Source organism: Gastrolobium bilobum, unplaced genomic scaffold, assembly GCF_033153095.1.
Source record: "Gastrolobium bilobum isolate Gb01-03AN ecotype WA unplaced genomic scaffold, APGP_CSIRO_Gbil_v1 utg36643, whole genome shotgun sequence".
NCBI lineage: Eukaryota > Viridiplantae > Streptophyta > Magnoliopsida > Fabales > Fabaceae > Gastrolobium > Gastrolobium bilobum.
Window position 1 is genome coordinate 39066 of NW_026898897.1, and position 24597 is coordinate 63662.

The following is a 24597-nucleotide window of genomic DNA, read 5'->3' on the forward strand; positions in this document are numbered from 1 at the left end:
AAAGAACCTTGGGATACACCACCCCAAGAGCTAGCTCTTGGGGTGGTGTATCCCAAGGTTCTTTACATGGTATCAGAGCCCGCCGCCCCCCACTTTCTCTTGTAGCGTTTCTTAGCACAGGTAGGCTGGGCCTGTTGCATTGTCCACTCTTCAAGCCCAATGGGCTCTTGTGTGAGGGGGCGTGTTGAGATATATAGTCCCACATTGGTTGTATGTGCAACTAATGTGGAGTTTATAAGACCTTGAGCACTCCCACCCTTTGAGCTAGCTTTTGGGGTGGTGTATCCCAAGGTTCTTTACATCTTTGAAACCCAATTCAACAGAGTGAGTGTTCAACATCCTCATACAACTGAGATATCATGTTCAAGTTTGTTATCACCAGAGGAGTAGCGGCATCTCAGCGCAACCACAATGCTTTTGCTTCTTTCAATTTCTCTCGGTGTGTTCATTCATTACCCTTTGCCACAGTAGAAGCAGAAGAGATATCAGGTTCTAGGCCTGCTGAAGTTCTGAACTTGGTGCAGGGTAAATGGGTCGGATCTTCAAACTGGAGTACAGTTGTGGATCCCTTAAATGGAGACTCATTTATCAAAGTTGCGGAAGTTGATGGATCAGGCATTCAGCCCTTCGTGAAAAGCTTGTACGGCTGTCCAAAACATGGTGTGCACTATAATGACCCTAACTGGTAAATCTTAGTTAGAGATTTAATTTAAGGATTTAAATGCCATAATTAGATTCAGTGAGCGATTTCGAGTATTTTGACTGTAATCATGACTATGTTATGAACAGTGCGTTCTGCCGGAGAATTTACAGTTTTGTGAATTAACCGGTAGAGCTTAAAAGAGCAAAATAATGTTAGAGACATAATTTGATAATTCTGACGACAAATATGAGTTCAGAACGAAAAATTGTATAGTCTGGCACTTTCCGTGAAAATCTCGCGAATAGTGTTTCTACCGGGTATTTTGTACTGCTGTTTAAGCAACCGGTAGAGTCCAGAAATAAATAATTGATGAAGTAAGAATAAGAAAGTCCAATATATGCCAAGCAAGTCAATATAGGCCCAAGAAAATGATAAGTTTATAAGTGTTAAGTTTCAGAATTAAATAAAGTACAGTTAGTGGTTCACAGTGCATTTCGTTAAAAACGGTGCAAAAACCATACTGTGAATTATAAATATTGTTCCTTAGAAAATAACAGTTAATGTAAATGACTTTAGAAAAATAAAAATATATTTGTAGCTTTGAGTTAGCTCCGGGTTAGTTTAAGTGAAAATACGCGAAAGAAAAATACCCGGGTAAAAGGCCACATGTGCTCACCTTTTTAAGTCACTTAAGCTTCATTTCCAAATGAAATTCTCTCTCCTCTCCTGACTCGAAACCCGAGCTGCACCATGAGAAGGGGGGTTAGGGTATTTTTTTTGATTTTGTTGATTCTCTTTGAATCTTCCACCAAATCTAATGACCCACCACATAAAATCGATTAGGAACTACTCAATGAATCCATTGCACCTATCCATTTGAGCTATAGTTGAGTGTGTGAAGAGTTATTCCTCCTCTCATTTTCGAGTTACTATTCATTGGAGGAGAAAAAGTGAGTTTTTGATGGAGCTTGGCTTGGAGATTGCTCTCTAGGCTTTGTACAAGTGTTTAGAGGTAAGAAACCTCTATTTCCATGATATTATTTTGATGATTTAAGTTATGAAATATATGAGCATGTTGTGAGTGGGGAATAATTGATGTTAGAATGTGAAATTTATGATAGATTATTGTTGTTTAGGAAGTTATAGTGTTGAGTAAGCATCCACATGTGATATAAAAATTTAAAAGCCCTATTGCATTTTCCTCCTAGGTTTCGGCCATCATGGAGTGAGTAGGAGTTATGGTGGAAAAAAATTATATTATGTATTGTGAAGGTATAGTGTGTTGGAAATGAGTGAAAATGGATGAGTTAGTAAGAATGCCTAAGTAAAAAGGACTTGGTGTCTAAACTCAAAATAGGAATTTAGTGGAAGCATTCCTAGGTGTTTGCAAGTTGTAATGAAGTAACGAAAATGTATTGTAAAAGAGAAGGATCTTTGGAAATTCCCCTTATAGGATTCGACCTATAGGGTATTTAGGGATATATTTTGTACATTTTATTTTAAATAAAATGTGTTGTAATAAATTGTATAAAAGTGATGAGTTTTGAAGAAAAGTAGCATGATTTATGTTGAAAATTCCTAAGGGAATGGTTGATTAAATTAAAGAACACCAACGGTTATAAAGGGGTCTAGACTTGTGTATTGGCATAGGATTGGCAAAAATGCAAAGAAAGGAAAATAAGCGATAAAATGTATGCTTATGAAATAATTATGGTATTGCATCATTTTATTGATGCATTGTAAATTATTTTCTAGGTGTGCCTAGGGATTGAGAAGGATCGGAAATCTCTTGAAGTGATAAAAGTAACTTGTTCCACAAGTAAGCGTATTGGTAAAGCTTCAAGAGGTAAGCTCTATGTTTAAGGAGTCTTTTCCTGCTTGAGTGCTCCACCATGGTTAGTGAACTATGGTTGGACTGTATGACTGTGATTTAGATGCTTTGTATAGATGCATTCATATAGAGTTATTTGATAACATGATATGTTTTGCTCTGATATGACTTCTGTAATATGATTTCTGTAACAATCTCTGGTCATTGATTGTATAGTACCCAGATGTCTGCTTTGGGGTCCTCCCTCGGGACTGATGGTGTACGCCTCTGATATGTCTGGTTCCGCTTTGGGGTCCTCCCTCGGGAACACGTGCGTTGATTTCCGCTTGGGGTCCTCCCTTGGGAATGACGGCGCACATCTCTGATATGATATGGATATATGCTCTGTTCTGTTATGATATCTGTTATATGTTGTATTTGTATACTCTGTATCTGACTTTCATGCAGGAGTGAGCCAGGGGTATGGAGAATTCTCTATAAACCTGGAGCTTATTGAGATTTGTAATCTCACCCCTCGTTGGGGACATATTTTCAGGTGCCCAGATTCCCGGTGAGTCCTCACTAGGCAGGGACGCGACACGTGGCTGAGGCAGTTGACAGATTGGATTTTGAGTGGCCGTAGGCTACTACTTTTTGGAAGTATATTAATGTCATTTTGTATTTCCGCCTTTGATGGATCATGACATTGATCCTTTATTTTGTATATGGCCTGTATATGTTTTGTACATGTATGTCAGTTTGATGCATGTACATTTGAGTATTCAGGAACGTTATATGATGATGTAGTATTCAGATAGGTTTACGTTTTGCTGGCATGTTGTTAGATATAGTGGCACGGAGCCATGTTATGCATGCGCCCATGTATGGGTATTTGATTATATTTGGATATCTGGTATTTCTGAATTGATATGTTGTATAAACTGTTTATCAGGAAATGCTTCTGAGTGGGATTGGAAAATCCCCAGTTGTCCGATTTATAAAGGAAACTCTGCCCGATTTTCGTTTACGCCGAGTAAGAATTAAGTTAGAAAAAGAAAAAGTTAGCTCATATTTTCGTAAGTTAAGTCTTCCGCTGTTTCTGTTTATATCATGTGTATGTTAATTGAACCGGCTCGAGACGGGGATGTTACATGCACAATCCTTTTAAGGCACCAGAGAGATATCTTATGCTTGGAGATGTATCTACTAAGGCAGCTCACATGTTATCGCTTCCTAAGGTTTCAGATTTCTTTACAAGGCTAATTCAAAGAGTTTCTCCAAAGAGTTACCAGCAGGCTTTTGGGGAAGTTTATGTGACACAGAAGTTTCTAGAGAATTTCTGCGGAGACCAGGTTCGATTCCTGGCAAGGTCTTTTGCAGTGCCCGGTAATCATCTTGGACAGCAAAGTCATGGTTTTCGTTGGCCATATGGCCCGGTGGCAATTATTACTCCCTTTAATTTTCCGTTAGAGATTCCAGTACTTCAATTGATGGGTGCACTTTATATGGGCAACAAACCAACCCTTAAAGTCGATAGCAAGGTGAGCATTGTTATGGAGCAAATGTTGCGCCTGCTTCATACATGTGGTCTACCTGTAGAAGATGTAGACTTCATAAATTCTGATGGAATGACAATGAACAAGCTGTTGCAAGAGGCAAATCCACGAATGACACTTTTTACTGGTAGTTCAAGAGTGGCAGAGAAGTTGGCAGTTGATTTGAGTGGCCGTGTTAAATTGGAAGATGCTGGATTTGACTGGAAAATACTGGGTCCTGATGTCCGTCAGGAAGATTACGTTGCATGGGTATGTGACCAGGATGCATACGCATGCAGTGGTCAGAAGTGCTCAGCACAGTCATTGTTATTTATGCACGAGAACTGGTCTAATACTTCCTTGATATCTAAGATGAAAGATCTTGCTGACAGAAGAAAGCTAGAGGACTTGACAATTGGCCCAGTACTCACTTTTATCACCGATTCAATGCTAGAACACATGAATAAATTACTTGAGATACCTGGATCAAAGCTGCTCTTTGGCGGTCAGCCTCTGGAGGACCATTCAATTCCATCTATTTATGGTGTTATTAAACCCACTGCCATTTATGTTCCTCTTGAGGAAATTATGAAGGATAAGAATTTCGAACTTGTGACTAAAGAAATTTTCGGACCTTTTCAGGTTATTACTGACTACAAAAGCAGTCAACTATCAATTGTGTTGGATGCTTTGGAAAGATTGCATGCGCATTTAACTGCTGCTGTAGTTTCAAATGATCCTCTCTTTTTACAGGAAGTCATTGGCAACACAGTTAATGGTACTACTTATGCTGGTCTAAGAGCAAGGACAACTGGAGCTCCACAGAATCATTGGTTTGGACCTGCTGGGGACCCTAGGTATAATAACCCTTACTAGTAATTGTGGATATAATATCGAAGAATAATTAGAAGTAAAAGAAATAAAGTCACATTTGGTGAAAAAGGAGTTAAAATGACAGTTAAGGAGTAAAAATGCGGGTAAATAAAGTTACCCGAAAGTAAAAAGTAAAATTATAAATTTTAGCATAAAAATATTCTGGACTAGTGTGCAAAGTTTAGTAATGAATGGAGGTGTGTAGATAGATAAACCTTTACCCAGTTAAAATAAGTTAACTTTATAAAAGCCATAACTCCCTTTAAAGTTCTCTCTCATGCGTTGCTTTTCTTCATTCTTCTCGTCATTCCCGTGGTTGTCTCACATGGAAGGTTTGACTTAGGTTTCATTTTGTTTTCTTTCTTCCTTCCATTCTCACTCATTTGATCATCAAAAAGCTTTATGCTACACATGAAACTCATAGGAAAAGGTCCAATGAATCCATTCCCACCATTAGTTTGAACTACCATTGTTTGTGTGAGGAGATATTCTCTTCCCCCTTTGCGTGGCACTATTCATCAAGAAGGCAAAATGGAGCTTTTGATGGAGATTCTCTTGGTGAATGTCTTCTAGGTTTTGGATAGGTGATTAGAGGTAACAAAACTCTAATCCTATGATTTTATTTTGTGATCTATGTTTTGAATTTGTGAGCATGTGTGGGTGAGAAAGAAAGTAGTATAAAACTTGAAAATTATGATGGCTTGTTTTGTATAGGAAGTCTTAGTGTAGAAGAGAAACATCAACATGTGTTAAATGAAGAAAAATTCCCTTGGTTTGCACTCCCCTAAGTTCGGCCATGATAGGTTGAATAGGGACCATTGGGCAAAAAATTTATATGATGTATTAAGAGAGCCTAAGGTGCTTGAGAGAGAATAGAATTGGTGAAATTAGTGAGAAGGCCAAAAGGGAAAAATCCTATGTATTTTGGATCCTACACTTCGGCCTTGAGGTGTTGGGAAGGACTTGATGTCCAAACATTAAGTTGAAATAATAGGGAAACATACATTTGTATGTGTAAGTTACATTCATTAAAAAGAAAAGAACCCTTGCCTATTTCCTTATAGTGTTCGACCTATAGGGTATTTAGGGATATATTTTGTACATTTTATTTTAAATAAAATGTGTTGTAATAAATTGTATAAAGGTGATGAGTTTTGAAGAAAAATAGCATGATTTATGTTGAAAATTCCTAAGGGAATGGTTGATTAAATTAAAGAACACCAACGGTTATAAAGAGGTCTAGACTTGTGTATTGGCATAGGATTGGCAAAAATGCAAAGAAAGGAAAATAAGCGATAAAATGTATGCTTATGAAATAATTATGGTATTGCATCATTTTATTGATGCATTGTAAATTATTCTCTAGGTGTGCCTAGGGATTGAGAAGGATCGGAAATCTCTTGAAGCGATAAAAGTAACTTGTTCCACAAGTAAGCGTATTGGTAAAGCTTCAAGAGGTAAGCTCTATGTTTAAGGAGTCTTTTCCTGCTTGAGTGCTCCACCATGGTTAGTGAACTATGGTTGGACTGTATGACTGTGATTTAGATGCTTTGTATAGATGCATTCATATAGAGTTATTTGATAACATGATATGTTTTGCTCTGATATGACTTCTGTAATATGATTTCTGTAACAATCTCTGGCCATTGATTGTATAGTACCCGGATGTCCGCTTTGGGGTCCTCCCTCGGGACTGATGGTGTACGCCTCTGATATGTCTGGTTCCGCTTTGGGGTCCTCCCTCGGGAACACGTGCGTTGATTTCCGCTTGGGGTCCTCCCTTGGGAATGACGGCGCACATCTCTGATATGATATGGATATATGCTCTGTTCTGTTATGATATCTGTTATATGTTGTATTTGTATACTCTGTATCTGACTTTCATGCAGGAGTGAGCCAGGGGTATGGAGAATTCTCTATAAACCTGGAGCTTATTAAGATTTGTAATCTCACCCCTCTTTGGGGACATATTTTCAGGTGCCCAGATTCCCGGTGAGTCCTCACTAGGCAGGGACACGACACGTGGCTGAGGCAGTTGACAGATTGGATTTTGAGTGGCTGTAGGCTACTACCTTTTTGGAGTGTTTGATGTATTTTAGTATTTTCGCATTTGATGGATCATGATATTGATCCTTTATTGTGTATATGGCCTGTATATGTTTTGTACATGTCTGTCGCTTTGATGCATGTACATTTGGGTATTCAGGCACGTTATATGATGAGGTAGTATTCAGATATGTTTACGTGTTGGATTGCATGCTGTTAGATATAGTGGCACTGAGCCAAGTTATGCATGCGCCCATGGATGGGCATTTGATTATATTTGTATAAACTGTTTATCAGGAAATGCTTTTGTGAGGGATTGGAAAATCCCCAGTTGTCCGATTTATAGAGGAAACTCTGCCCGATTTTCGTTTACGACGAATGAGAATTTAAAAAGAAAAAGAAAAAGTTAGCTCGTATTTTCAGAAGTTAAGTCTTCCGCTGTTTTCTGTTTTATCATATGTATGTTAATTGAACCGGCTCGAGACGGGGATGTTACATTTATGGTATCAGAGCAGTTTCTCTAGGAGAGCCTGTGAAATATTGCATGAACTGTTCGGGTTGTTATATTCTTGAGTTTTCTTGGAGTACTATGATATGCATGTCTGATCACCGAGTGTGAGCGTAGCTAACTCATTCCTTTGTGTGAAATATGCAGAATTATGGTTCGCCCAAGAAGGACTTCTGATCCTCCTATTGACCCGACCGATCCAATATTAGCAGATTTGGCAAGACCCCGACTTAACCAACGGGGAAATACTTCACAGCCAGATCCGATGATAATGGCCTTAACTGAGATGCAACAAAATATGGCTGCAGCTAGGCAGCGAGAGCTTGAAGTGATGATGAAAGCAAATCAAGATCTGTTAGAGGCTAATAGGTTGGCCAATCAAGAAATGATGGCAGCAAGCAGAATGGCGAATATTGAAATGATGAGATTACTCTTGGTTGAGGTGAGGGCGGGTGGGCAAGGTCCACAGCCACAGCCTGAGCCACAACCACAACAGCCTGTTCCTCCTCCTCAAAATCCCATTGTTGTGGAGGGTGAAGGAAATCATGATGTGAATGAAGAATCTAGTCACAGGGGTGGTGTGGCACAGCCAGCCACTAATAGAGAGCAAAGAGAAAGAATGCTAAATGCCTTCCGAAAACATGCACCACCAAATTATAAAGGAGGCATTGATCCTATTGCTGCAATTCAGTGGTTAGAAGAATTGGATCGCATTTTTACTGTCATGGAGTGTGATGATCAGCAGAAATTGTTGTATGCTTCTTATATGTTGCAGAATGATGCAGCTGATTGGTGGAGAAATACCCGTCTGCCCTTGGAATGTCAGGGTTATGCTATTACCTGGTCTTTATTTGAAAGGCAATTCTTGCTGAAATACTTTCCGGCTGAAGCCCGGATAAGGAAGAAGGGTGAATTTGAAGAACTAAAGCAGGGTCAGATGTCTATTGATGAATACTTGAATAAGTTCAATAAGCTGGCCAAATACTCTCATTTCCAGAGAGCTCCACCTACAGAGGATGACTTGATTTTTAAATTTCATAGAGGATTACATGATAACATCTCTGAAAAACTTGCAGGTGACTCATTTGATACTTTTGCTGCACTTGTTAAAAAGTGTAAAAATATTCAAGAATATTACAGAAGGAAGCATAAGGACCAATCTGCTCCTAATTCTGGTCCTAAAAACACCTCTGGGAATTCTAAAGGAAAAGGGTTGCAGGTTAGACAGTCTGATGGTAAGTTCAAAAAGGCGGGAAATTCTAAGCCTGGAAATATTAAGCCTGCTTCTCTATGTGCTACATGTGGTAAAGTTCATGCAGGGGTTTGCAGAAAAGAGCAAAGACTGTGTTACAAATGTGGCCAACCTGGGCATTTTATTAGGGACTGCCCCTTTAATGGGGGACAGGTTTCTACTATTCAGGCCACTCCGGCTCCTATTGTGGTTGAGGAACCATCTCTACCTCTCCCACCTCCAGTTGCCCGAGTATATGCAGTGACTCAGCAAGAGGCTGAGAGGTCAGCTAGTTTGGTGGGAGGTATGATTTCTATTCGTGATGAAATGCTTAGTGTTTTGTTTGATTCTGGTACCACGCATTCTTTTATTGCTGATTATGTAGCTGAAGCATTTGGTCTGCATGTGAAAAAAATGAAAATTCCTATGCGTATTGTTACGGCTGTGGGAAGAGTTTTTAATGAAGACTATGTTTGTGAAAATGTGAAATTCAAGTATGAAGGCAGGGAATATTCTGCCGACTTTATTGTCTTGCACCTTGCTTCTGTGAATTTAATTCTGGGGATGGATTGGTTGTCCAAGTACTGTGTGAAGATTGACTGCTGCAGTAAAACCATTTCTGTCTCATCTCATGATGAAGAAAGGGAGTCTCCTTATTTGTCTGTACTTCAGGTGGTAAAGGCCTTGAAGGAAGGAGATTCCGGGTATGTTTTATTGGGAGGTCTGGTTGGCGTCAACAAGGAGCCAATTTCTGTTATTCCGATTGTCTCTGAGTTTGAGGATGTCTTTCCGGATGAAATTCCACACTTTCCTCCAGAGAGGGAAATTGAATTTGCAATTGACTTATTGCCTGGTGTGGGACCTATCTCTCTTGCCCCATACCGGATGTCACCTCTAGAATTATCTGAATTGAAGAAGCAGATTGAAGACTTGTCCAGTAAGAATTTTATCAGACCGAGTGTGTCTCCGTGGGGAGCACCGGTGATCTTTGTTAAGAAGAAGGATGGGTCTATGAGATTATGTACAGACTACCGGCAGTTGAACAAGGTTACTGTTAAGAATAAGTATCCTTTGCCGCGGATAGATGATTTGTTGGATCAGTTGCGGGGTGCGACTGTATTTTCTAAGATTGATCTCCGGTCCGGGTATCATCAGATCCGGGTAAAGCCGGATGACGTTCCGAAGACAGCTTTCAGGTCCTGTTATGGGCACTATGAGTATCTGGTTATTCCTTTTGGGCTTACAAATGCACCAGCCGTTTTCATGGGTTATATGAATCGGATCTTTAAAGCCTATCTGGATCAGTTTGTGGTGGTCTTTATAGATGACATACTGATATATTCAAAGAGTAAAGAAGAGCATTCTGAGCATCTAAAGGTTGTTTTGCAGATTCTGAGAGAGCATCAGTTGTATGCTAAACTATCAAAATGTGAATTCTGGCTTTCTGAGATACAATTTCTGGGCCATGTCATCTCATCTGAAGGAGTGGCAGTGGACCCGAGCAAGATTGAAGCAGTGGTAGAATGGGAACGTCCTAAAAATGTTACAGAGATCAGGAGTTTTCTTGGTTTGGCTGGATATTATAGGCGTTTTATTGAGGGATTCTCACGGATGGTTTTACCTTTGACACGGTTAACCCGTAAAGGGAACCCATTTGTGTGGACCCAAGAATGTGAAGTGAGCTTTCAAGAGTTAAAAAGGAAGTTGACTACAGCTCCGGTATTAATATTGCCGGATCCTACAAGTAAGTTTGTGGTGTATTGTGATGCTTCTAAGTTTGGGTTAGGCTGTGTGTTAATGCAGTTCCGTCAGGTGGTCGCTTATGCTTCTCGGCAGTTGAAACCGCATGAGGAGAATTATCCGACACATGATCTTGAGTTGGCAGCCGTAGTGTTCGCATTGAAAATTTGGCGACACTTTCTATACGGGGCCGATTTTATTGTCTACAGTGACCACAAAAGTTTAAAGTATCTGTTTGATCAGAAGGAGCTAAATATGAGGCAACGCCGATGGGTGGAATTTCTGAAGGATTATGATTTTGAATTGCAATATCACCCTGGTAAAGCCAATGTAGTAGCTGATGCTTTAAGCAGAAAGACGCTTGGTATGGCCAATTTGATGATTTCCGAGTATAATTTGATTGAGAAATTCAGGGATCTCCACATTCCTGTGAATATAGAAGATAGTCCGCATTTATTGACTACTACGGTAGTCCTGAATTCATTAGTTGAGCGGATTAAAGAAGCTCAATTGCTTGATGAAGAGATTCAGTCTATGAAAGAGCAGGACTTTGTGTCCACTGATAGGTTCGGTCTTAAGTTTTACAAAGATCGGATCATTGTTCCAAAAGGTCAAATGGTAGACGAGGTATTGACTGAGGGTCACATGGGTAAGTACACTATCCATCCTGGTGCTACCAAGATGTACCAAGACTTGAAACAAAATTTCTGGTGGTCGGGAATGAAGAAAGACATTGCTCTATTTGTGAGTAAGTGTTTGACATGTCAGAAAGTTAAGATTGAACATCAGAGACCTTCTGGATTACTGCAGCCCTTGGATATTCCGGAATGGAAATGGGTCAGTATTTCTATGGATTTTGTAGTGGCATTACCGAGAACTCAGGCTGGTTTTGATTCTATCTGGGTAGTTGTTGACAGATTGACAAAGTCTGCACATTTCATACCAGTTAAAACGAGTTTCTCCACAGAGCAGTTGGCTCGGATATATGTAAGAGAGATTGTGAAACTTCATGGTGTTCCTGAAAGTATTATTAGTGATCGGGACCCTAAATTTACTTCTAGACTTTGGGATGCAGTGCAACAGGCCTTCGGTACACAGTTGAGGCTGAGCACGGCTTATCATCCCCAGACTGATGGTCAGACTGAGAGGACTATTCAGACCCTGGAGGACATGTTGAGGGCTTGTGCCTTAGAGCAGGGAAATGCATGGGATAAATATCTTCCTCTGGTGGAATTTTCCTACAATAATAGTTATCATGCCAGTTTGGGCATGGCTCCCTATGAAGCTTTGTATGGCCGTAGGTGCAGGGCGCCTACTTGTTGGTCAGAAATTGGAGAGAGGCAGTTATTTGGGCCTGATATGGTCCAAGACACTACCGATCAAATTATGATGATTAAGGATCGATTGAAGAAAGCACAGAGTCGCCAAAAGAGTTATTATGATGCAAAGCATAGACCCCTTGAATTTTCAGAAGGGGATCATGTATTTATCCGTTTGTCTCCGACTACGGGTGTTGGGCGTGCTCTAGGAGTGAGGAAGTTGAGTCCTAGGTTCATTGGGCCCTACCAGATTATGAAAAGGGTCGGACCTGTGGCTTATCAGCTTGCCTTACCTCCACATCTGTCAAATTTGCATAGTGTTTTTCACATCAGTCAACTTCGAAAATACGTGCCGGATGAATCCCACATTGTACAGCCGGACAATATCGAAGTAAGAAAAGACTTGAAGTTTGTTGTGGGACCATTTAAGGTTCTAGCACGTGATGAAAAAGTGTTGAGAAACAGAACTATTCCCATGATCAAGGTACAATGGGAAGGATTGACTCCTGAGGACGCCACTTGGGAGCGGGAGAATGAAATTCTCCAGCAGTACCCTGAGTTTGACGTCAGGTATATGTTATATTTGATATTTGATTTTGTGGGCAAAATCCTTAAAAGGTGGGGTGAATATAATAACCCTTACTAGTAATTGTGGATATAATATCGAAGAATAATTAGAAGTAAAAGAAATAAAGTCACATTTGGTGAAAAAGGAGTTAAAATGACAGTTAAGGAGTAAAAATGCGGGTAATTAAAGTTACCCGAAAGTAAAAAGTAAAATTATAAATTTTAGCATAAAAATATTCTGGACTAGTGTGCAAAGTTTAGTAATGAATGGAGGTGTGTAGATAGATAAACCTTTACCCAGTTAAAATAAGTTAACTTTATAAAAGCCATAACTCCCTTTAAAGTTCTCTCTCTCATGCGTTGCTTTTCTTCATTCTTCTCGTCATTCCCGTGGTTGTCTCACATGGAAGGTTTGGCTTAGGTTTCATTTTGTTTTCTTTCTTCCTTCCATTCTCACTCATTTGATCATCAAAAAGCTTTATGCTACACATGAAACTCATAGGAAAAGGTCCAATGAATCCATTCCCACCATTAGTTTGAACTACCATTGTTTGTGTGAGGAGATATTCTCTTCCCCCTTTGCGTGGCACTATTCATCAAGAAGGCAAAATGGAGCTTTTGATGGAGATTCTCTTGGTGAATGTCTTCTAGGTTTTGGATAGGTGATTAGAGGTAACAAAACTCTAATCCTATGATTTTATTTTGTGATCTATGTTTTGAATTTGTGAGCATGTGTGGGTGAGAAAGAAAGTAGTATAAAACTTGAAAATTATGATGGCTTGTTTTGTATAGGAAGTCTTAGTGTAGAAGAGAAACATCAACATGTGTTAAATGAAGAAAAATTCCCTTGGTTTGCACTCCCCTAAGTTCGGCCATGATAGGTTGAATAGGGACCATTGGGCAAAAAATTTATATGATGTATTAAGAGAGCCTAAGGTGCTTGAGAGAGAATAGAATTGGTGAAATTAGTGAGAAGGCCAAAAGGGAAAAATCCTATGTATTTTGGATCCTACACTTCGGCCTTGAGGTGTTGGGAAGGACTTGATGTCCAAACATTAAGTTGAAATAATAGGGAAACATACATTTGTATGTGTAAGTTACATTAATTAAAAAGAAAAGAACCCTTGCCTATTTCCTTATAGTGTTCGACCTATAGGGTATTTAGGGATATATTTTGTACATTTTATTTTAAATAAAATGTGTTGTAATAAATTGTATAAAGGTGATGAGTTTTGAAGAAAAATAGCATGATTTATGTTGAAAATTCCTAAGGGAATGGTTGATTAAATTAAAGAACACCAACGGTTATAAAGAGGTCTAGACTTGTGTATTGGCATAGGATTGGCAAAAATGCAAAGAAAGGAAAATAAGCGATAAAATGTATGCTTATGAAATAATTATGGTATTGCATCATTTTATTGATGCATTGTAAATTATTCTCTAGGTGTGCCTAGGGATTGAGAAGGATCGGAAATCTCTTGAAGCGATAAAAGTAACTTGTTCCACAAGTAAGCGTATTGGTAAAGCTTCAAGAGGTAAGCTCTATGTTTAAGGAGTCTTTTCCTGCTTGAGTGCTCCACCATGGTTAGTGAACTATGGTTGGACTGTATGACTGTGATTTAGATGCTTTGTATAGATGCATTCATATAGAGTTATTTGATAACATGATATGTTTTGCTCTGATATGACTTCTGTAATATGATTTCTGTAACAATCTCTGGCCATTGATTGTATAGTACCCGGATGTCCGCTTTGGGGTCCTCCCTCGGGACTGATGGTGTACGCCTCTGATATGTCTGGTTCCGCTTTGGGGTCCTCCCTCGGGAACACGTGCGTTGATTTCCGCTTGGGGTCCTCCCTTGGGAATGACGGCGCACATCTCTGATATGATATGGATATATGCTCTGTTCTGTTATGATATCTGTTATATGTTGTATTTGTATACTCTGTATCTGACTTTCATGCAGGAGTGAGCCAGGGGTATGGAGAATTCTCTATAAACCTGGAGCTTATTGAGATTTGTAATCTCACCCTTCTTTGGGGACATATTTTCAGGTGCCCAGATTCCCAGTGAGTCCTCACTAGGCAGGGACACGACACGTGGCTGAGTCAGTTGACAGATTGGATTTTGAGTGGCTGTAGGCTACTACCTTTTTGGAGTGTTTGATGTATTTTAGTATTTTCGCATTTGATGGATCATGATATTGATCCTTTATTGTGTATATGGCCTGTATATGTTTTGTACATGTCTGTCGCTTTGATGCATGTATATTTGGGTATTCAGGCACGTTATATGATGAGGTAGTATTCAGATATGTTTACGTGTTGGATTGCATGCTGTTAGATATAGTGGCACTGAGCCAAGTTATGCATGCGCCCATGGATGGGAATTTGATTATATTTGTATAAACTGTTTATCAGGAAATGCTTCTGTGAGGGATTGGAAAATCCCCAGTTGTCCGATTTATAGAGGAAACTCTGCCCGATTTTCGTTTACGACGAATGAGAATTTAAAAAGAAAAAGAAAAAGTTAGCTCGTATTTTCAGAAGTTAAGTCTTCTGCTGTTTTCTGTTTTATCATATGTATGTTAATTGAACCGGCTCGAGACGGGGATGTTACACTAGGGGTGCAGGAATTGGAACACCAGAGGCAATAAAACTTGTATGGTCTTGCCACAGAGAAATTATCTATGATGTTGGGCCTGTGCCAAAGCATTGGGAAATTCCTCCATCAACTTAAAAAGTCTAGTCAACGACAATGAGTTTAGAGATGTAGATGGTGAGACAGTATGTATTACTGAGGCAGTAAAAGAGGTCATGTCACAACACCTCCCAAGACATGTTTTTAGATTTTAGAATAAATTCAGGGAAATTATGAATATTGATTAGCTTTTTTTTTACTAAAATATATGGTGCAGTCAATTTAAAAAAAATAAAAAATAAAAAAAAATGTAAAGAACCTTGGGATACACCACCCCAAAAGCTAGCTCAAAGGGTGGGAGTGCCCAAGACCTTATAAACTCCACATTAGTTGCACATACAACCAATGTGGGACTATAAATCTCAACACGCCCCCTCACACGAGAGCCCATTGGGCTTGAAGAGTGGACAATGCAACAGGCCCAGCCTACCTGTGCTAAGAAACGCTACAAGAGAAAGTGAAGGGCGGCGAGGCTCTGATACCATGTAAAGAACCTTGGGATACACCACCCCAAAAGCTAGCTCAAAGGGTGGGAGTGCCTAAGACCTTATAAACTCCACATTAGTTGCACATACAACCAATGTGGGACTATAAATCTCAACATATTTACTAAACAATTGAAAGCACAACTGTTTGACCCAAGCGCAGCAGAAAGCAGGTAAAGAGACGTTGGAGATTTAATACAAAATTGTTCATGTATCTTCACACAACAGCTTAAGCTTTTGAGATATTTCATTCATTACATGGCATCATAGCCCTACAATAAAAAGTTAAATTTAAGCATAAGGTAGGGGGACATGTCCATTGTCCCTACTATAGCACAAAAGTCTCTTGTGTGAGGGTACCTATAGAAATATAACACAAAACCATTTTTTTGTCCTCACCTATCCAAACAACTTAAGCTTTGGAGAGGGATAATTCCTGACAAAAAGCATACAGCTTTAGATCATAAGTAGATGAACTACAGTATCAAAATTATCATGAAATTTTCAACTGATTAATATTAAAGGATAAAACACAAACCAACCTCATAAAGTTCAATCACTTCATCCGGATAATAACCATCCATTACATTTAACCTCGTCACAATTTCTGATGGCTTACCAGTACTCTTCACAAAAAGCCTTCCAACATAACTGCAATCATAGGGAAATACATAAATGTCAAACTAGGTCCACCTTTTACACCAACATATGTTAAAATACAGAAATTACTCAATACCGTAGCTCCTCTTTTTCAGGATCCTATAACTTAAAGAATAATAATATATCAACCTTTTTCTTGTCAGGTGGTGCAATTGGTCATAAATCCTAAATAATAAAGTAGTTTGTTAACATTACTGTGTTTAGGTATCAATTATCATGCTATCAAAGTAGTATACAACTTCCACAATACAAATGTTACCAGCCCAAGCTCCACTTCCAAAAACAATTTTAATTCTGCATTTTGAACCTTGTTTGATAACTCTCTCAATTGTCCAACCTGCAATGTAAAAATAGAGCATCTGTTGAGCAATCATCACCAGCTTCAAAAATCAAAAACATAAGACCACAAAGATTCGTATTATATATTTTGTTTCCTTCCAACTAAAGCATCAGAAGTTTTATATTTTGGTACTGTTCTAAAAAGTAATTGTTTTATCAAAGGATGCAACTAAAATAATGGTTTGAACTTTAGGAGTTCACAAACTAAACTTTCTCTAGTTCAATGACTCTTATCATATCTGCCAATAAAATTTGAGAAGATAGTAAGAAAAATTAATGCATTTCTCCAAAAAGTAAGAAGACTAGCAACAAAAGCACTGGCCACAACAGTCAGTCATCCAAAATTTGAAGTTGTAATGATGGTTATCAAATATTCCCTCTTTCCAAATCCATATTGGATGACATTCCATCCTTTATCATCCCTTGCAAAGGTGATATGTTATGGGCCACTGAATCAAGAGAAAATACAAAATTTTAGAGTATGTTCACCCACTTTGAAAAAATTAAACTGAAACAGTATCGATGGCATGAAACTGCCTGAGTTAATCCTATTTTGAAATTAATTCCACACAGCAACATCGAATAATATAGTTCTGTTGATACGGACAATTTTACATTATCTCCCTCTTAACTATGTCATAAATGAATGGTTCAAGACACTTTATGTCAGTATATTAATTTCTCATATTTACCAATTTTTCAATGAAAAACCAACATTTTAAAAGGAAATATTTACGATTGAGATCAGAGCAAATAAGAAAAGAAACAATAATATTAGTCATATCATGCCAGGTCAAAGAACTTCTACCAGGAGGGCTACTGGTGTGATTAGTGATTATACCTTGAAAAGGTTAAAAGACCTATGTTTTAGGACACGGAAACTCCTCACTTTGTCATGGTCTACGAGATCCAAATATATATCCTTTCCAATTTGCACAGCAAGCTCTTCATCTCGTGCCACCTTAGAAGTATCATATGTTATCAGTAAAATATAAATCCAATTTGATTAAGCAACTCACAGGGACAAATGAAACAGTACCATTGTGATGAAATTTACCTAAAGTGGAGCCTGTTGTACACATATTCCTGAAAATCAGACAAATGAGAAAATAATTAGTACCGAATACTAAATTATTAGCAGGATAACCTCAGACAAAAAAAAAATTGCAATAATTCAGATGCAGGATACAAAAAAAAAAAAAAATTGAAGCCAAAGTTCCCAACGACATATCCAGAAGGAATAACAAAAGGCAGAAAAATCTTGTGCTTCTCAGAAACTATTTAACCAAACAAATCAAACAAAACCATTTTGATTTTGATACAAATCAAATTCCTCTTTAACAGTGTTTATTCTTTCAGAGATATGTTCAGCTTTTATCAATGCAATCTAGTTGCAAGGGTAGCTAGAATATTGCCGCCAGTAACATATATAATCACTCACCAGGTATATGTGATGTTAAGCATCCATTGCTCCTATAAATGTACCATGTTATCTGTATCGTATTGCAAAATGATTGAATGTAGAAACTTGAACTAAAAATATACACACCCAGTTGAGGTGTGATATGATTGCATCACGATGTCGAAGGACACGATCTAATAGATCGTTGTATCGAGTAGTTGGATCATAGTCTCTTACCGTAAAAATGGCTGCATGCGCAGCAGCACCAACTATAAGAATTCCACCAATCCACATGTGATGTGTGAACAATGACAGTTGGGTACCGTAGTCAGTCGCTAGTTGTCTCCCGTCATAATATACTTGTACGTTGTTCGAATAAAGCTTCAAGTAGCTATTAATAACATTAAATTTATCTTCATGGGCATCCTTTCACCCATAGATATGAAGAACAAACAATACAAAGTTTAACAGAAATTCCTAAACACTACTCAGAGTTCTTTGTCAATATCTTTTTTGGATCAATAACCTTCTCTACAAAAGAAGGCAGACAGAATGCAGCAGGATGGATCTGTAGTAACAAAAAAGAAAAAGCAAGAGAGGAACAGGCAATTAAGTTAGGTTAAAAGAGAACAAAGAAAAACAAATAAGTAGTTTAATCCTTGAATTAGAATCGTTTCAATAGATTACCTTTGCTACTGACTTTGCTACTGACTCCATGAAGCAGTTATCTGCAAGCACTTCTGCAATAGGTCCTGCATGACATAGAACTTCTTTTATTTCTTTTAAGGCTTTTAAAAATGAGAATTTTCTTCTCTCACTATAGCTGCAATTTTAAGTTGACAGGAAGAAAAGATAGTTTTACCCATTGGGTTGAAAGCATCCAAATATAATAGCATCATAAGTGCCCTCAGGAGCAGAATTGATGAACGCAATTCCTGAATACATTTGTCAGATATTTAATATATAGAGAAATATTTGCTTTGTAAGTTAGAAAACAAATGGCTTAACCTTTTACCATCAGTGATATGAACATGCACTCGAGGATCCTGGTAACCAACTGCTATATCCGGGAAAAAGTTCTTATAAACCTGTATCCTCAAAAGCATTAAGAAATTAGTATGGTTCTTTCCTAGAATATATTCTTCAAAGCAATGCATATACAAGCAGAAAATTTTAATAAGGGTTCTTTTTATTTGTAATACATTTCTGTCAAAGTTCATAAAAGGTGGAACTTAGGAATGTTAACATAAAGACTCACATCAATCACCATTTTGTCTATTTCACATATATCAATATGTTCAACAGAAGAATGGCGAGATATCTCTCTAAGAATTCCACCATCTCCTCCTCCAACTAGCAGCACCTGTAATGTATGTTCATAAACACCTTGTTAAACAAATTTTCTCTCTTGGTTCTTTCAGAAATGTTTCTTTTTTCCCATTAGCTAGGCTCTTAGTTCACTTGGGAGGAATAGAGAATGAAGAACAGAAAAAACCTTGTTTGGATTTGGAATGGAACAGAGTGCAAGGTGAGTGAGCATCTCTTGGTAAGCAAATTCATCATTCTCTGTCAGCTGGATATACCCATCCAGAATTGCAACCTTGCCATGTCTTGATGACTGCACAAATAGTCTTCTCAGAAACTATTTAACCAAACAAATCAAACAAAAATTGCAATAATTCAGTTTGTTTTTTTCTTTCCTTTTACTTTCAGCAACCCAGTTGCAGAAATTCCAAACCACAAAGATTTCACTAACCAAACCAAAAAGAATTCAAGAAAAGAAAACCAACAGAGAACAGAGCATATATTGATACATCATCTAATCTACCTCACAGATTCCATTAACAAGATATCCAAAGAACAATCCAGATGAGCAATTGAGGAATTGTTGATATCCAGCGTGAAGCAACAATTTGATATCTCTCTCATTTTGTGGCAAGTGAAACCCAAAAACCATTTTTCTCTTATTTTCAACTCCAACAGATATTTTCAATATATATATATATATTAGAGGCAACACATTACTAAATGTATTTGAAATTTACCCCCCGTCATTTTTTGTTTGCTAATTGTAGTGAAATACGGGACATAACTCATTTTTTCAATGAATATTAAATAGTATTGAATATAAATGTATATCTCCCTGAGAGACTTATATTATAATTTTAATTTTTCGAGAATAATAAAGTTAATATATATTTGAAAAGCTAATTTATTTATTTAACTCAAAATAATAAGTAATCTCGAGTTTATATATAAATAAAACATTATCTCAAACATCCTCAAAAGCAAAAACATAAAAAAAGAAATATAAAAAATTCAAAAATCTCCAACTGTATAAGCTGGCTCCTCGCTTCGTTTCCCGCTCACTCCACTCCAACGGTATAATTTTCCGGCAACAAAAGCAAACACACAAAAACAACATTGCAAATCACAGAAGCAAAACACACAAACAACCTTTGATCTCTCCAATCCCTAATTTTCCCGAGAAACTTTTCAGCTCTCCTTCACGCTCAACACTGCAATTCTTGTTTTTCTATTCTGCAATCCTTGTTTTTCTTCCCTTTTTTTTTTTCCGGCAACAAAAGCAAACACAAAAACACACATTGCAAATCACAAAAGCAAACACACAAACAACCTTTGATCTCTCCAATTTTCCCGAGAAACTTTTCAGCTCTCCTTCGTGCTCAGCATTAAAATTTTTTTTTTTTTTTTTTTTGTTTTTTTGTTTTTCTATTCTGCAATTCTTGTTTTCTTGTTTTTCTTCCCATTTTTTTCTTGCCGTAAATGATGGCGTTGAGGGTTTTGGTGGATGCGAGTGATCCCATGATGAGATCAAACCACCGTCTTCACAATTCCACGTCCCCTTCCACTTTCTTGAAGTGTGGAACCCAGAAGCGCGGGAGAATGACGAATGCTGACGATATTGTTTATGCTCAGAAGAGACCCAAAGCTGTGCAAATGAAGAAGAAATTAGATGTAAGTTTTTTTCATTATTATGTTTAATATTTTTGTGTGTGATTTTTATGTGTTTTATTTTTTCTTTTAAAGCATATTATTATTATTGTGATAATGATTTAAATTTTTATAATTTAATTCAGTCTCCTCTCGAGTTTATCATGGATGTTAACAAACCTCAAAGCCCCGTGGAGTCTCTGCATATGAAAAAGGGATGCATGCCTATGAGAAAAACTTTATTTGTCAAAAAAATTGATACCAAAAAGTCTTCAAGGGCTTCAGTTAGCGAGGTTCACAAGAAGATAAGGTTGGAAACTCTGCAAGAGGAAAAGGGAAGTATTGAAAAATCATTCTTGAAAACTAGTCATGAACTAGCTCCTCCTATTGCTGTTGATAATAATAATAAGAAGACTTTGTTAAATTGGAGACAAATAAAAGAGGAAAGACAAGAGAGAGACAAGCAAGAGGACAAGGGAAGTGTTGAAAAATCATTCTTGAAAACTAGTCATGAACTAGTTGTTCCTATTGATGTTGATAATAATAAGAAGACCTTGTTAAATTGGAGACAAATAAAAGAGGAAAGACGAGGGAAAGACAAGCAAGAGGACAGGAAAAGTGTTGAAAAATCATTCTTGAAAACTAGTCATGAACTAGCTGCTCCTATTGCTGTTGATAATAATGAGAAGACTTTGTTAAATTGGAGACAAATAAAAGAGGAAAGACGAAGGAGAGACATTGCTTATGCTCGACTCCAAGCACGACTCCAACTTGATGAGATGAAGGACACAGCTGGTTTAGAGCACAACAGGGAGGCTCAAAGAGATTTTGAGAAGTTCATTGGGATTCATTTGTAAAAGAAAAATTAATGATGAATTGTGGAAGAAAAATTGTTTGCATTATGATACTCTTCTACTGTAAAGTTTTTTTCAAATGTGACGATGTATTACTTTCTTGTTCCCTGTAAATAATAAAAGTTTAGTTCATTTTTTTTTGATGTTATGCTTTCTTGATTGAGAACTTATTTACTGGATTGAGTTTAGCTTCGCTGTAAAGTCTCTTAATTGTTTAAGTTTGGTGTAAATTTGACTTTATTACTCCTTATTTCATACGTTGTTGCTTATGAATTGCATTGTCTCGTTGTCACATAAAATTCCTTTTCACCGCTTTTAAATATGATAGCATTTAGTTCATGGAGTTATCGAAGAAGGAGATTCACAATGATTTCATGGAGATGTTGGGGCTTCTTTAGTAAGGTTCTGGCAATGGCTATTCTCTGCTTTTGTCCTCCTGAAAGCTGGCAGCCTTTCTCTCCAACAACAGTGTTATATCCATTTGGAAGGTTACTTACAAATTCATGTATGTTTGCTTCTCTGATTATTGCCATAGCAAATGTTGTCTCTAATTGAGCAATTAAATAGCAGTGGCTCTTGTTGTACCAGCCCTATTTGTGCCCTAAACCATCTTAGATTATATTTCCGTATGTCTTTCCCATCAATTAACACCTTTCCTATTTGTACCACCACTTGGTCCTACAAAAGCCACCTTCAATCCAGCTTCAATTTGTAAACTGAAATTGTCAAGAACAGTGACCTCCGGTCTTGAAGGGTAGTTGAATTTTACATTTTGAAATTCAATATTTCCTTGGATCCTCTCAGGTTGGGAATCATCCGGTGTATAAGGGTTTTGAATGCTGGGGTTAGTATATTGATAGCTGAGATGACAGTTGGGATCAGTGTGTATAATTCAGTGAAAATTTGGTATGATCTGATTCCATTTTCAAAGTTGGCTTGACGTCTTTTAACTAGAATTGTTGTGTAGCACAAAGCAATAGCATGTGCAATGTTCCACAAGCAAAGGGAGAAGCCTTGAATGATTCCATATTTTATACTTTCTTTTGATGGATTTTCAAAGCGTTGAAAATCACTAAAGTCCAATTTCAAAGCTTGCATCTGCAGTCACTAGCCACTAGGACCAGGAGCCAACTCAACACTCAACAGCAGCATCAGTTACATATATACTTTACAAAACTATAGTACACAATACATGACATGTTTTCCCAAATGGTAAAGGCAGAGGCAATGTCGTTTAGTTAGTCACATTTGTGAACCAAGTACACCTTAATTTCAATCCAACAACTACCTATTTAAACTGGGGTCCATCCCTTATATCCAAATTCCAAATTTAGTTTCAATGTGTAGTACTGTGGTAGAACAGAACAGAATACTCTTAAAGAAATATTCTTATTTATTGTTGTTATTTTGAATGGTTATCGTTTTTACCAAGCAGTTAAATTTCACAGCATCCATTCTCTTGAAGAAATATCCCGCATATGTTATGTTAGTTTTTCGTGCTAACTGCATATCTGCGAGCTGTTTCATCAACAGTTTAACAAGGTGCCCAAGTGTACTTCCAAAGTCCAATTCGACAAATACCAAAACAGCAAAGTCACAATAAATCTTGGGTTCGTTTGCAGATGAAGCCTAAATCACTGACCGACCATGAAAAAGGATTGAGTTAAAGATTAGAAGATTGATAGCCAGACAATTCAATATATAATGTAATTAAAATGGGCTTGTTGTTGGAGTGATAGGTCAATTTTATGAGACACAAAAGTGGGAACCATAAAGATGTTGACGCTAGCTTATAATGATGTTATTTTGCAGAGCATCATTACTGGCTAGTTGATCCCATTGCATATTTTCAACCATAGTGAACCTTAGTCCCCTTTGTTCATTATGATTTCCACTTTTGAGCTTTACATCAAAATTTCATTTTATTACAAATTTAATAGTATTGGTTCACCGGACATCAACTCTCTACAGCATTTAGCTCCGTCAAATTAAAAAGGAAATATTTTTATGTTAATTATTAGCCCATGATCTTCAGAAAGAATCAAGAAAGAAAGGGAAAGGGGCTTAATTAGGATATATGTTTTTTATCCAGCCAAGAGGAGGAGTACTCCATTGAATCAACACTTCAGACTTGCCTGCCTTCACAATGCCAGCATTCATATACATCATATTTGCTTCCATAAAATTGGAGAAGTAAATATAGATTCTCCTAGCCACAGTCTCCTCATTGGAGCATTGGTTCTCAAAAACTAGCAAGTTTCTTTCCTTCCATAAGTACCAACAAATAATACCAAATAAAAGACAGCCCCTCCCCCCCACTTAAGCTGCTCTTTTTTGGACACAAATTAAATTGTAACCACTCTGCAAATGGTAAATTCAGGAACTCCATCCAATTATCTGGACTGATGAATCTCCTCCATATGGCTTGAGCCCATCTGCATTCTCTCAGTACATGGACACAACTTTCAGGTTGTGACCAGCATCTGGGGCAAAGATCAGATGTTGCCATATGCCTTTGAACTCTTTTTTGGTTGGTTAGAAAATTCTCCACAAGGGCAAGCCAGAGAAAAGTTTTAATCCTGGGAGGACCTCCCCACTCCCAGATTTTACAACAATGAACCTGAAGAGGGACAGAATTCTCCATATTCAAACTGCAATAAGCTGATTTAATAGAAAACTTACCATCATAGGACAAATCCCAAATGACCATATCATCCCCATACAAGGGATGTGGAGGACAGGTCCTTGCTACCAAGCTCAAGGCCTCCTCTGAGATGAGACCTTCAAATAACTGCCAATTCCACTCTCCATTAGGCCTCACCATGTGAGCAATTTCAACATTTCAGATTTCTTCTGGAATATCCTGAGTAGCCTGATTTTTCAAGGGGCCAACAGAAGTCCACTTATGAGCAATACGCTGAACCAAGAG

At 37.7% G+C, this 24597-nt stretch overlaps 2 protein-coding genes, 1 long non-coding RNA gene and 1 pseudogene across 3 annotated transcripts; 2 read left to right on the forward strand and 2 right to left on the reverse strand.

Annotated features, from left to right (window-relative positions):
• The window catches only part of LOC133285127 (ubiquitin C-terminal hydrolase 13-like), a 28893-nt pseudogene extending 10168 nt beyond the window's left edge, over positions 1–18725 (reverse strand).
• Positions 309–15177, forward strand: LOC133285123 (probable aldehyde dehydrogenase). Its single transcript, XM_061482297.1, has 3 exons — positions 309–661; positions 3604–4845; positions 14898–15177. The coding sequence occupies exons 1-3, from the start codon at positions 360–362 to the stop codon at positions 15010–15012; spliced, it is 1659 nt and encodes a 552-aa protein (XP_061338281.1). The 5' UTR covers positions 309–359; the 3' UTR covers positions 15013–15177.
• LOC133285125 (uncharacterized) lies at positions 5182–7166 on the forward strand. Its single transcript, XR_009747972.1, has 3 exons — positions 5182–5455; positions 6228–6318; positions 6839–7166. It is a non-coding gene; the product is annotated as an uncharacterized LOC133285125 (long non-coding RNA).
• Positions 18572–19816, reverse strand: LOC133285124 (spermidine synthase 1-like). Its single transcript, XM_061482298.1, has 6 exons — positions 19688–19816; positions 19355–19477; positions 19118–19222; positions 18868–18947; positions 18722–18794; positions 18572–18611 (listed from the first exon to the last, which is right to left on the reverse strand). The coding sequence occupies exons 1-5, from the start codon at positions 19814–19816 to the stop codon at positions 18767–18769; spliced, it is 465 nt and encodes a 154-aa protein (XP_061338282.1). The 3' UTR covers positions 18572–18611; positions 18722–18766.
• Positions 19817–24597: the final 4781 nt, after the last annotated feature.

Bases quoted from the DNA above. Each gene is read 5' to 3' on its own strand.
- LOC133285123 (XM_061482297.1), top strand. From the start codon at position 360: ATGTTCAAGTTTGTTATCACCAGAGGAGTAGCGGCATCTCAGCGCAAC. The intron at 662-3,603 runs TGTGCACTATAA...ACGGGGATGTTA, and splicing joins TACGGCTGTCCAAAACATGG to CATGCACAATCCTTTTAAGG. The intron at 4,846-14,897 runs GTATAATAACCC...ATGTTACACTAG, and splicing joins GGACCTGCTGGGGACCCTAG to GGGTGCAGGAATTGGAACAC.
- LOC133285124 (XM_061482298.1), bottom strand. From the start codon at position 19,816: ATGGTTTTTGGGTTTCACTTGCCACAAAATGAGAGAGATATCAAATTG. The intron at 19,478-19,687 runs GTAGATTAGATG...CTATTTGTGCAG, and splicing joins TTGTTAATGGAATCTGTGAG to TCATCAAGACATGGCAAGGT. The intron at 19,223-19,354 runs GTTTTTTCTGTT...CATACATTACAG, and splicing joins CCATTCCAAATCCAAACAAG to GTGCTGCTAGTTGGAGGAGG.